This window comes from Moschus berezovskii, chromosome 23 (assembly GCF_049115385.1).
Source record: "Moschus berezovskii isolate FMDL1 chromosome 23, NW_MosBer_1.0, whole genome shotgun sequence".
Taxonomy (NCBI): domain Eukaryota; kingdom Metazoa; phylum Chordata; class Mammalia; order Artiodactyla; family Moschidae; genus Moschus; species Moschus berezovskii.
The window spans coordinates 21,734,177-21,745,783 of NC_142482.1; the positions used below are offsets into that span (position 1 = coordinate 21,734,177).

General features: G+C 53.5%; 1 protein-coding gene and 1 long non-coding RNA gene across 2 annotated transcripts; one reads left to right on the forward strand and one right to left on the reverse strand.

Moving 5' to 3' along the window:
* Positions 1–250: 250 nt before the first annotated feature.
* Positions 251–1,528, reverse strand: LOC148774101 (uncharacterized). Its single transcript, XR_016036001.1, has 2 exons — positions 1,221–1,528; positions 251–995 (listed from the first exon to the last, which is right to left on the reverse strand). It is a non-coding gene; the product is annotated as an uncharacterized LOC148774101 (long non-coding RNA).
* A 4,632-nt stretch (positions 1,529–6,160) lies between these two features.
* On the forward strand, positions 6,161–8,503 carry LOC148774102 (uncharacterized). Its single transcript, XM_088831033.1, has 3 exons — positions 6,161–7,033; positions 7,166–7,279; positions 8,164–8,503. The coding sequence occupies exons 1-3, from the start codon at positions 6,957–6,959 to the stop codon at positions 8,360–8,362; spliced, it is 390 nt and encodes a 129-aa protein (XP_088687159.1). The 5' UTR covers positions 6,161–6,956; the 3' UTR covers positions 8,363–8,503.
* The last annotated feature ends 3,104 nt before the right edge of the window (positions 8,504–11,607 follow it).

Sequence of the window (11,607 nt, forward strand, 5' to 3'; positions counted from 1 at the left end):
ACTGCTAGCAGAAAAGACACCCGTACAGAGAAATACACAGACCAGGCAAGATCAGTTTAATGAATTATAAAGCAAGTACCCACATAAACACCACCCAGAATAACTGGTGCCCCCATGGAGTCCATAGTGCTGGCTCTCCTTGGACCCCAACTCCCACACACTGGGCATCAGGCCCCCCAGATTTAAGGGAACGCAGAGACCAGGGATGAAGGCAGACCATGGGCTTTGGAACCTAGAATTTCCCATCAGGGTGACCCCAGGCTTGACTGCAACTCCTGTTCTGGTGAGTTGAAGGAACAGAAAACACACCCGTTTCCCCTTTCTGGGAGGGGGGTTTCCGAAACAGCCTCCCCAGGGAGAGTCTTGGCTGGGGGGTGGGGGGTGTCCCCAGTGAAAGTCCGGGAGAAATGTGCCTTCCCGCATCCCTGCTAAAAATAACCCCAGGCAGCACTGCCAGCGCCACCCGAGCAGCAGGAAGGACGGAACCAGGTTTTGCTTTAAACTTGGAAGCAGCGCAGCAGTTGGGGGTGAGGGAGGGGTAGGGGGAGACAGGCTAGGGGTCTGAGAGTCTGCTCCCACCCCCAGCTCCAGCTGGTCCTCTCAAGGGTGCCTGGGAGGGGTGTTGCGGGGGGCGGGGGTGACAGGGCCTCCCCACCGAGCAGAAAGCCCAGGAAGGCTGGGGATGCGTGGGGAGGGGTCTCTGTCCTGCTAACTGGAGCGTGCAGGCTGAAAGGTCAGGAATCACGTACTCCACTGGGTCCCCACCTCCTTTAAGAAGGGCTCTGCCCCAGCCGCCCACGCCAGGCTCCCTCTGCCGCCCCTGCCCTCCTGCAGCGGGGCCACCCGCCCTCCACCCCCAGGGAGGGGGGGGCTTCTGGCACACACAGGGTTGAAGATGGTCACTTCATTGTCCCCAGCTCTGTCTGGCTTGCGCTCTGCCCAAAGAGATTGGGAGGTCTTCAAGGGCGGGTGCGGTCCAGAGGCGAGGAATTTCCCTGGAAACGGGAAGTACAAGATGTGTCAGAATGGGATCCCAGCACGAGAAGCCGGCGGCTGGGCAAAGGGAAGAGGCCCTCCTGGCCACCCTCTTCCCCCGCAGCGCCCCCACCCCGCACGTGCGTCAGAGGCCTGCACGTGGTGACAGGACCATTCTCCTGCGACCCCAGTTTTAAGAACAACCACAAGTGGAATGTGTGCCCTACTCCAGGCACTATACTGACCGTACATAGATGACCTCATTCAATCCTCAATCAGCAAGCCTATGCCATTGGAATTCTATTTGCTGATGATGAAACTGAGGCTTAGGGGGATGATACACCCATCCTCGGCTGTGGCTGGTAGAACGTGGCAGAGACAGGGCTTGAAGTCATGATTTGGGACACAGAGAACGTCCAGGGTGAATGTCCAGAGAACAGTGAGGCAGAATTTTGGAAACTGGATGGTCCGAAATAATTTAGGACACTGATTGTACAGCAACATGATACTTTGGTAGAAAAAAAGAGCAGTGGATTTAGAGCCCAAATTTGGACTACCAGTTAGGATATTGGCCAAGGAACTTAACCATTCTGATCCTCAGTTTCCATCTCTACAAAATGAGTACAATGATCCTTTCATAGAATTGCTGGAGAGTAATGAACTGGGAGAAATATCAATAACCTCAGATATGCAGATGACACTACCCTTATGGCAGAAAGTGAAGAGGAACTAAAAAACCTCTTGATGAAAGTGAAAGAAGAGAGTGAAAAGGTTGGCTTGAAGCTCAACATTCAGAAAACAAAGATCATGGCATCTGGTCCCATCACTTCATGGGAAATAGATGGAAAAACAGTGGAAACAGTGTCAGACTTTATTTTTTTGGGCTCCAAAATCACTGTGGATGCTGACTGCAGCCATGAAATTAAAAGACGCTTACTCTTTTGAACTGTGGTGTTGGAGAAGACTCTTGGGAGTCCCTTGTACCGCCAGGAGATCCAACCAGTCCATTCTACGGGAGATCAATCCTGGGTGTTCATTGGAAGGACTGATGCTAAAGCTGAAGCTGCAATACTTTGGCCACCTCATGTGACGAGTTGACTCACTGGAAAAGAGTCTGATGCTGGGAAAGGTTGGGGGCGGAAGGAGAAGGGGACGACCGAGAGTGAGATGGCTGGATGGCATCACCGACTCTGTAGACATGAGTTTGAGTGAACTCTGGGAGTTGGTGATGGACAGGGAGGCCTGGCGTGCTGTGATTCACGGGGTCGCGGAGAGTCGGACATGAGTGAGTGACTGAACTGAACTGAACTGAGCTGAATGAACCCAGCATTTTTCTAAATCTGAAAGACACCAAGCTTGGTCATGTTTCAGGCCCTTTGCAAGTGATTTTTCTGAGGCCTAGAACCGTAAGTCCCCACATGGTCACATACTGGTTGGTTCTTGCCATCTCGTTCTCAGCTCAAAGGTAACTGTCCTTACAGCAGCCTCCATTGACTACCCAGCCCACCCCATCACTTGCAATTGCACCACTGTATTTTGTTCTTTGCACTCAGCATGATCTGAGATTATCTTTTTCATTTACTTCTTTTATTTTGTTTGTTTGTGGCCTATCCTCCATCCCCAACTGCCAAGGAGGTAAAATTTCTTGAGAACTGGGACCTCAGTGGGGGGGTCAATGACCCCTTCCCAGTGCTCAGGGCTGCACGTGGCAAACAGGAGAACCTGTGAAACATTTATGAATGAATGAATGATTATGCCTTGGAAACAGCATTATATTGAAGTGTCTGCCTCTCTCTCAGGTCTTGAGGAGCCAAAGGGCAGTAAATGTGGGTTAATGGCGACTAGAGAGTATTTCAGGCCTGGCCCCAGCCCAACCCTGGGGCTCCTAAGCTGTAGGGAGCCATCAGGCTGCTTTGGTTTCTGGCTGCTCCAGGATAAAGGTCAACTCTTGCTGAACAGGAGGTTCTGTACCATCTGGGGCTGCCTGCCTCTGGCCACATCTGCTCAGGTTCCCCAGCCTGCACTCCAGGTTCAGGCCAGACCAAACAACTCAAAGTGCCCGCCAGAGAACCCAGGGCAGCTTCACGCCATGTGCCTTTATACACACTGTTCCTTCTACTTGGCACGCCCTGCACCCTTTCTCTGCCTGGCCAGCTCCTCTCAGACTTGAAAGACTGGCCTCCTCAGAGGAGCCCTCCCTGAGGCTTCTGGTCACACCCAGTCTGTGACTTCCCAGGGCATTATAGTGACTTGGTTATATGCATCTTCCCAAGTAGTCTGGAGATCTTTGGGGGCGGTGCACTGTACCACTTGGGGGATCTTAGTTCCCCGACCAGAGACTGAACCCAGACTCTCAGCAGGCCTGGAGTCCTAACCACTATACCACAAAGGAATTCTCTTACCTGGAGATTCCTTGAGGACAATGACCAGCTTACGTGTCCCTAGGTGAAGCACAATACCTGATGCACACAGTAGGTGCTTAATAGATGCTCCAGCACAGCTTTTGGACTTCAGATCCTAGGCACTAATGCAATTCCTGCGGCACAGAGTAGGCATTCATTAAGTGCGCACTGAAGGCATGAACCAGAGTAATCTGACCCCTCTTCTCAAGCTGGAGGCGAAGTGAGGAGTGGGGGTGGGGGTAGAAATGGAAGATGCTTCCTTAAATACAAGATGGTGTCAAGGGTAGAGGGCACGGAGGACCTCAGGAAACTTCCCAGGAGAAGGGACATACAAAACGCAAAGGTAAGAAGCAAACACAGGTGGATGGAGGCATATAAACAGGACTCTCAGTGAGCAAAGAGCGAAAAAGAAGGAAGGATAAAAGAGGAAGAAAGAACTGAGCTCAGAAGGGACAAAATGTGCCTGTGAGAGCTGCAGAGGACAGGAAGCCAGAGCCCAGGCCAGGCCAGCTGACTACAGGATGTCTGGGGCCCTTGCTTCAGCTCCGGGGTAGATAAGGGTGGCATGGGCAGCATCCTAGGGTGAAAGGGCTGGATGAAAGGTCACATGTCACCAGGCTTGGGGACACCTTGGGAAACTCTTTGTCTCTTAGAAGAGGCTTTGTTATGAAACAAAGAACCCCAGATATCAGAGTCACAAATCTAGCTTCTTGCCCTTGAGTGAGCAACTGAGCTGTTCAAGCCTCAGTCTTCCCATTAGGAGAATGGGCACTATTCTCCTTCCTGTAGAGGAACACGAAGATCATAGTGAGCATAGCGAGTTAGGAAGTATAAGTGAAATGGACACACCCTGATATGGCCAGGGATCTGACATAATGGTGGTGATTTCTGCCAAAGCCCTGCTGTAAATGTAAATGGGTCCTTGGAGAGGCCATGTACCACAGAAGTTCTGAGTTCAGAGACCTGGATCCAAGTCTGGGTTCTTAGTTCCCAGAGTGGTTCAGTTCAGTTCAGTTCACTCAGTCGTGTCTGACTCTTTGCGACCCCACGAATCATAGCACGCCAGGCCTCCCTGTCCATCACCAACTCCCAGAGTTCACTCAAACTCATGTCCATAGAGTCGGTGATGCCATCCAGCCATCTCATTCTCTGTCGTCCCCTTCTCCTCCCGCCCCCAATCCTTCCCAGCATCAGTCTTTTCCAGTGAGTCAACTCGTCCCAGAGTGGAACAGTGAGACAAAGTTTACTCCCAGGTGAGGGGCTGGGTGCCAGCCAAGAGATGACTGAGGCTGCCCATAGCCAGCAGGCCTGACCACTTACCTCCACCACTGAGTGTCCCCTGGGGCCTCTGCATTTCAGCCTGTCCAAGGGGCTGAAAATGGTTTTCCTGCTGTCATATTATACTTCCAGGCATGTATAGCCTCTCAGGAGGCAGAGTTCCTGGAATCATTTGAAGGGTAGGAGGAATAGGACTCTGAGGCTTGAGAAATGGAGGGTTTGTGATTCAGATACAGACCTAAGTCATTTAGCAGGACACTCAGAAGTGCTGGCTTTGCTGTGAGACAGACCTAAATGTGGATCCCAGCTCTGTTACTTCTCTAAGCCTCAGTTTCCTTAACTGTCAAAGGTGGGTACAGAAGCACCCACCTCCTAGAGTCACTGTGAAGAGTAAATGAGTTTGTATATATAAACCCCTGAACCCAATGCTTGGTCCCTAGGAGGCAATGGACCTTAGCTCTTATTGTGAATAATAACATCACGTGCTCTTGGGGGAGGAAGGCTATATCATAAATGTATTGATCTCTGAATGTCAAACCCACTTTGAGGAGATTAAAGTGGTCACAACTCAAAAATTATTTTGTAACCAAGTGTCAAATTCCATTTTGCAGCTTCTATTTGGTATGCTTGACTCCTAGGGTGGGGAGAGTGGGGGTAGAACCCCCCACCCCGACTCCCACCTCTGATTTGTTCTGTGACTGATGCCTGGAGGATCAAGGTTTAACAAGTCTGCCAAGGTTTTGGAGTGGGGGGTGGCAACTTAAATAGAGCCTTCAGTTCACTTCTCTAGCTGGGCTCAAGCACACTGCTGAAGCACTCAGGAAAATAAGGGTGCCAAGGAGTGGCAGAGGGGGGTCAACCTCAAAGGCCCAGAGAAACTTCAGACCCAGCTTGGAGTGTCCATGGCCTTGGAGGCTGTTTCGGGCTGGCTGACGGGAGGGAGAAGGGGACTGACGGCTTCAACCTCCCAGAGTCCAACTTTCCTCCAGGGCTTGCTCAGGCCCCCACTCTTACAACCCAGAAGAGTGTAGAACCCCTGGTGGGTGAGGGAGCCCAGGTGGGAGGTGGGCAGATGAGAGCAGGGGTGACAGGCAGCAGGACGCCACGGCTGAAGAAGGAAGTATAAATATAAAGCAGCCAGTGTAGGACTGGACAGAGGCCATATGAAACACACGGTACATTCCGGCCCCAGCGTAACAAACTGTACCAGCCTTTTTCAGAGCTGGGAGCACTGAGGGGAGGTTCCTTCGAGGCTGGCCCTGCCTGCTCCTCCCCCACTTCTCCCACAGCAGGGAAAGTCCCGATGTTCCTTTTGCAACCACAGGAAACCTCCTATCCCTGCTCACACTCTGTACCCAGTGTTTCTCTCAGCAGCTCCAGACGGGGAGGGAGCAATGAGGCGGGTAGGGGCGAGGGGAGGGGAGAGCCTCAGCAGCCCAGGTCACGTCAGGGGAGGTGGCAAGCATCCCTGGGACACTGACTCACAGAGTCACAGCCTGGAAGAGCTGCAATGGGGGCACAGATGACGACGACGGGGAGGTGCAGGGAAGGAAGTGCCTGGCCCAAGGTCACACAGCCAGTTGTGCGCCAGGGAGGGACCAGAGGGCATCCAGAGCTGGGCAGTGCTGGGCAGCTCTCTTGGGTGTAGTATGCAGGAGTGGCAGCCCAGGGAACAGACAGTGCCTGGGGAGTGAGGGTGGGAAGCCCAGATCCAAGGCTGCCTCTGAGCTCTGGTTGGCTCTGGGCACATCTGGCTTGGGTCCCCTCCACTCTTCCCAAACCCAGCCCGCCCTCTTAAATATTAGAGATAATGCATGGTGAAGTGCCTAGTGTGGAGGCGGGTCTGCGGTGATGTAAACCAGACTGAGTCACCTCCACACCTTCTTTCTCCTCCTCCACACACACAGCTCAAAGCCTAGAACCTCCTGGGATCTTTCTCCCATATCATCATCTCCTTCCCACTGAATCCCTATAGCTCTCACACGTTTGGTACTCACCACCTGCTAGCTTGGGTTATTATTTAACCTCACATGCCGTGTGTTTGTCTCTTCAACTGGCCTGCAAACTGCCCAAGGGCAGGAAATCATTTCAATACACCTAACATTTATTGAACATCAACTCCAGTGCCACTCTTGGCCTGTGGGGATGAGCTCAAGACATGGGAGAAGGCTCAGAGAAGCAGACTTTGTTTCTGCCTCAAGGACTTTTTAATCTGGTTAGAAGAACAGGATTAGTAAACAGATCACTAGAATATGAGACAGGCCACACGCTGTGCCCTGAGAAAGGTACAGACTGAGTGTGATGGGCTTTCAGAGGAGACAGGAATCAGATTTGGCTGGCACTGTTCCAAACAGGCTTTATGAGCTGGGGCTTGAGAGGTGGGTAGACCTTGCAGGATGGGCCCTCCCAGCATGGGGGAAATGGCACAGCAGACTGTGGAGGTTGGAAGGAGGGAGAAGAAAGGACTTTCTGAATTGTGTTGGAAACTTTTTTAATGACCTTCTTATTAGGAGCGAATGCAGCCTTACATATGGTAGGCGCTCGGTATGTAAGTCCTTTGTCCTCACGCTGGTCCAGGAACCTTTAGGACAAGTGCTCAGGGACCTCTTTCTGCAGAAGGATGGGTAAGAAGACGTGGCCGCGAATACACCCAGGTTTGGGCTGGACGAAGGGAGGGGTCAGGCTCGGGTTTGGGGTCGTCTTCTTCCACCCCGCCGCCCACTCCCACCCGCTAGTGTCCAGGCTCTTCCTACTTACTCCTGGCGTTCAGCCAGGGGGTTCCCAAGCTAGCCGAAAGTTGGGCTTGGTTTGCCAGTCCCTTGGAATCACTGGAGTCTCCAGACTTGTGTGAAGAAAGGATCAATCAGGGAAGGGGTCGGAGAACGGGGAGGCTCCGGGGAGATGGCTTGAACTGGCCCCCGCTAGCGGGCTTCCGTTGTCACGTGACCGCATCCCCGGTCTCGCAAGTATGGGGCTGGCGCGTCTCTTGCTCTCCTCCTCCAGAGTCCTGGACTGAGCACCCATGGGGCTTGGGCGGCAGCCTGGGTGGCTCCTTCTCTCACGTTAGCTACCAATTCCTGCCCCCGCCCCTTCCCACTGTGCCGCCCCAGGCCCCCACTGGCCCAGGGATCCAAACCGGAACTCAGGTGGGGGATGGAGTGATCTGGGTTTGCTAAGGCCGGTGATCGGCAGAGCCTCAGGGACCCCTGGGCCGGGGGGGATCTGGGGATGGGTGCTAGAGTTGTGCACCAGCCCGCGACCGTCCCCGATGTCTGCGCCGGGCCCGGCCCCAGCTTGCACTCGCGGGACCGCGGCGGCGGCAGCGGGGAGGCTGCGTGCCGAGCGCAAGCCGCGAGCACAAACAGGGCGAGGAGGCTGGTGTGAGCGCCTGGGCCCGGTGCCAGCGCGCCGGGGCTGGAACACAATGTCCCGAGCGAGCGGGCGGGCGAACGGGGAGCGAGAACAGCCTGACTCAGCAGCTGGGTAAGTGGGTGTGCTCGCTCACCAGATCAACCGCTCTCGCAGCCTGCGGTCAGCGACGACTCAACTCTCTTGGAGGCTCCCTCGAGCTGGAGGAACGAGCCTACGGCCCGCTCGCGGCTCCCGCCCTTGCCAGTCCCTCTGGACCTCCACGTGGCCGGTTCGCGCAGCCCTCTGCCTTCTCGCCCCTCCATTCCAGCGTTTTGCGGCCCCCCGGCCGGACCTGAGTGGGCTCTGCCCACTCGGGAGGGGCATTCACCTCACCCAGCCAGGTGTGGCTCGCCAGACAAATTGATCGTCCCCTTCTCCCACCACTCTGGGAGGCCTCTGGAAGTCTTGGCATGGTGGGGGGTTGTAACTCTCAATTGCAGATGGAGGTAGAAATTCGGTCTAGGGTAGCGGGGGTCAGAAGAAGACGCTGGGAGAGGTGGGATGGATGCAGGGCAAGGAAGTCTTCCCTATTTCTGTCTTCGGTTGACCCAGAGTTCAGAGTCTCTTCCTGTCCCCTCCCCTCAAAACCACTAGGCCCCTGAAGATTACCCCGCAGGGAAGGAGAAGCAGGTGGGGAGGTGCTTTGAAGCCTGAGACCCCACTTTTCTGCCTTACCCACCCTCCCACCCAAAGCCACAATAAAGACCCACGAATCCTGCCACCCAGCCACAAGACTTCTCCTTCCTCCTCTGGGCCTGCCATCCCCTGGGGTCTGGTGGGGCCATTGTGAGGATGACAGCCGCAGGGCGGGAGCTCAGATGTCTGCGCAGACCAGGACTCTTCCTGGGGGGTGGGGACCTTTCCGACACCCCAGGCTCCTGGGGTGTCTGCAAGGTCCCCACCCCCCCACCCCACATCCCAGGACACAGTGTACCTGGAGCGTGCCAGCGCAGGCAGGGAGGGGCTCCATCCTCTGCCAAGTTCCAGGAAATGCCCTGGCAGTCAGCACAGTCCTGGGCTCCAGGGCCTTCCAAGGTAGGGGGGGGAGGGGGAGGGGGGGTGGGATCCTAGGCTGCTGACATGCCATGCCTCACCTGGGCCTCAACCCCCACTTCCCAGGCATCTCAGGCACCTCTGTAGCCAAGAGGCGATGGATGCCAACCATCTTCCCACACATACAGGCATCCTTCCCACACATGTGCTTACCCAGCCAACGCTCACCAAATCCCTCAGTCAGGAGCCACTTTCACTGTTGTCAACTCCAGCCTCCTACCTGATGTATGAAATCTTTCCACAGTATCCCAGGCCAGTGTTCTGAAGCTGTTTGCATACCCACTGTGACGAGGACACTCTTACGAGGCAGCCACAACTCTTCAGGATGTCCCTGTGTCCAAGTCCAATCGCCTAGAGGTTACCTGCCCTCACATGGCCCAGGAGTGACGGAACTCACCCTCAGGTCCCTCACACCAGCTCCTCCTCCTTGCCTGCAGTGACCTTCCTACTGCCCAAACTCACCATGAAGGAGGATTAATTCTTAACTCTTGGGGCTTCCCTGGTGGACCAGTGGTTACGAATCTGCCTTGCAACGCAAGGGATGTCGGTTCGATCCCTGGTCCAGAAAGATCCCACATGCCATGGAGCAACAAAGCCTGTGTACCACAACTACTGACCCCACACTCAAGAGCCCTTGAGCCACAACTGCTAAAGCCCGTGCACCCAGAGTCCATGTGCTCTATAGCAAGAGAAGCCACTGCAATGAGAAACACTGCAACTAGAGAGCAGCCCCCACTGGCTGCATCTAGAGAAAGCCTGTGTTCAGCAGTGAAGACCCAGTGCAGCCAAAAATAAAAATCTAAAAAAAAAAATTAACTTTAAAAATTCTGAACTGTTTTCTCTCCTTCACCATCTATTACCAAATTCTTCCCACTCCTGCTTTTATTACAAGGTGTATTCTTAGTTACTTTCCTCACCCTTTCCTTTCTAATACCGTAGATTCCACCTTTGGCCCAAATTCCCACAGTCACTGCCACACTGTCCTTTCTGAGCCAGGTTTTTCCTTCCTCCTACACACCCTGCTGGAATAATCTTTCTCAAACACTGTTTATTGTGTATGTTATCAACTTCAGACTCTTCAAGCACACTGGGTACACCAGCTACTAATCTGTGTGTTCCATACGAAGGGGCCCACACTCGTTCATGGTGTACCCAAGCCACAGAAACCGGTGCATAGTAGGAAGGCGTCCAGTGTTCCTCGAGTGTCCAGTCCATTGGGTTGTGCCTCTTCTCTCCTCACAGTTCTCTTTCCTGGCTTGGTCTCCTTGTCAGCATCAAGCCTATTGGTTTCCTGATGCTCATGCAGGCCCTTTTGTTTTGAGCAGCCCTGGTTTTTAAATTTTCCAGAATCTTTAGGGTAGAGGTGGGGAATGAGAAGAGAGAAGCTGACATCCAAATTAACATCAGAGTGAGTGAAGTCGCTCAGTCCTGTCTGACTCTTTGCGACCCCATGAACTACCAGGCTCCTCCATCCATGGAATTTTCCAGGCAAGAACACTGGAATGGGTTTCCATTTCCTTCTCCAGGGGATCTTCCCCACCCAGGGATCGAACCCGGGTCTGCCGCACTGTAGGCAGACACTTTACTGTCCGAGCTACCAAGGTTGTGCCAAATACCAACTCTAAAGTACTAGAGTGCTGAATGGAATGAGTGGAACAGAAAACCACTGAGGAGGGTGGAGGGCAGAAAAGAGCAAGTAGCGGCTGTGGGAGGGAACTTGCCATTGGCGAGTCCAGCCTACCTAGCTCTGGGTCGCTGGTCTGATGCCCTTAAGTTGTTCTCTTTCTTGGCACCACATCACACACGCACACACAAACACACAGACCCAGTGAGCTCGATCGCATCACCACCTTATAACCCAGCTCAAAGGCTCTGATAATCTCCACCCTCCTTGGATCATTTTGTCATCAACTTCCCTCTACGCCTTATGGGTGGCCTTTAATCTTTCCTATATTTTATTGCTTCATTATGTCCTATAATATTTTCAGCCTCAAATATTATAAGCTCCTTCACGGCAGGGACAGGGTTATTTGTTATTTAATATCATCTGCCTTGAAAGACTAAGATTGGGCTCTTGGATTTTGAAGGCCACAGTGACCTAGGTCCAACACTTAGCTGTATGGCCTTGGGCAAGCCTCTTCACCTTTCTGAGCCTGCCTCATCTGTAAAGGGTGATAGAGATACGTACCGTGCAGAATGAGAGGCAAAGATTACAGAGAACACCAAGTGCTGGCTGCAAAGTGAGCAGACAACAGCCTGCACTGTGGGAGCTTTTCTTGAATTGGGGGATGAGGTACTTTAACTACTGTCCTCCAACCCACCACTAAGACATTTCTAAGTGAGTAAAAGGACATTGTTGCCCGTTAACACCAGGTAACCTGGGATGCATAGCCACTTTACCCTGACTCAAAATAATAAACGAGGGCAGGGTTCGGATCCAGCGCCGCCAGAACGCAATGCCTAAGCCTGATGCCAAGCACGATCCAAG

What these genes read in the sequence shown, in the direction of transcription:
- LOC148774102 (XM_088831033.1), top strand. Translation starts at nt 6,957, where the DNA reads ATGGGCTTTCAGAGGAGACAGGAATCAGATTTGGCTGGCACTGTTCCA. An exon ending in TATGAGCTGGGGCTTGAGAG is followed by an intron (nt 7,034 to 7,165) that starts GTGGGTAGACCT and finishes CCTTCTTATTAG; the next exon opens with GAGCGAATGCAGCCTTACAT. An exon ending in CTCTTTCTGCAGAAGGATGG is followed by an intron (nt 7,280 to 8,163) that starts GTAAGAAGACGT and finishes CTCGCTCACCAG; the next exon opens with ATCAACCGCTCTCGCAGCCT.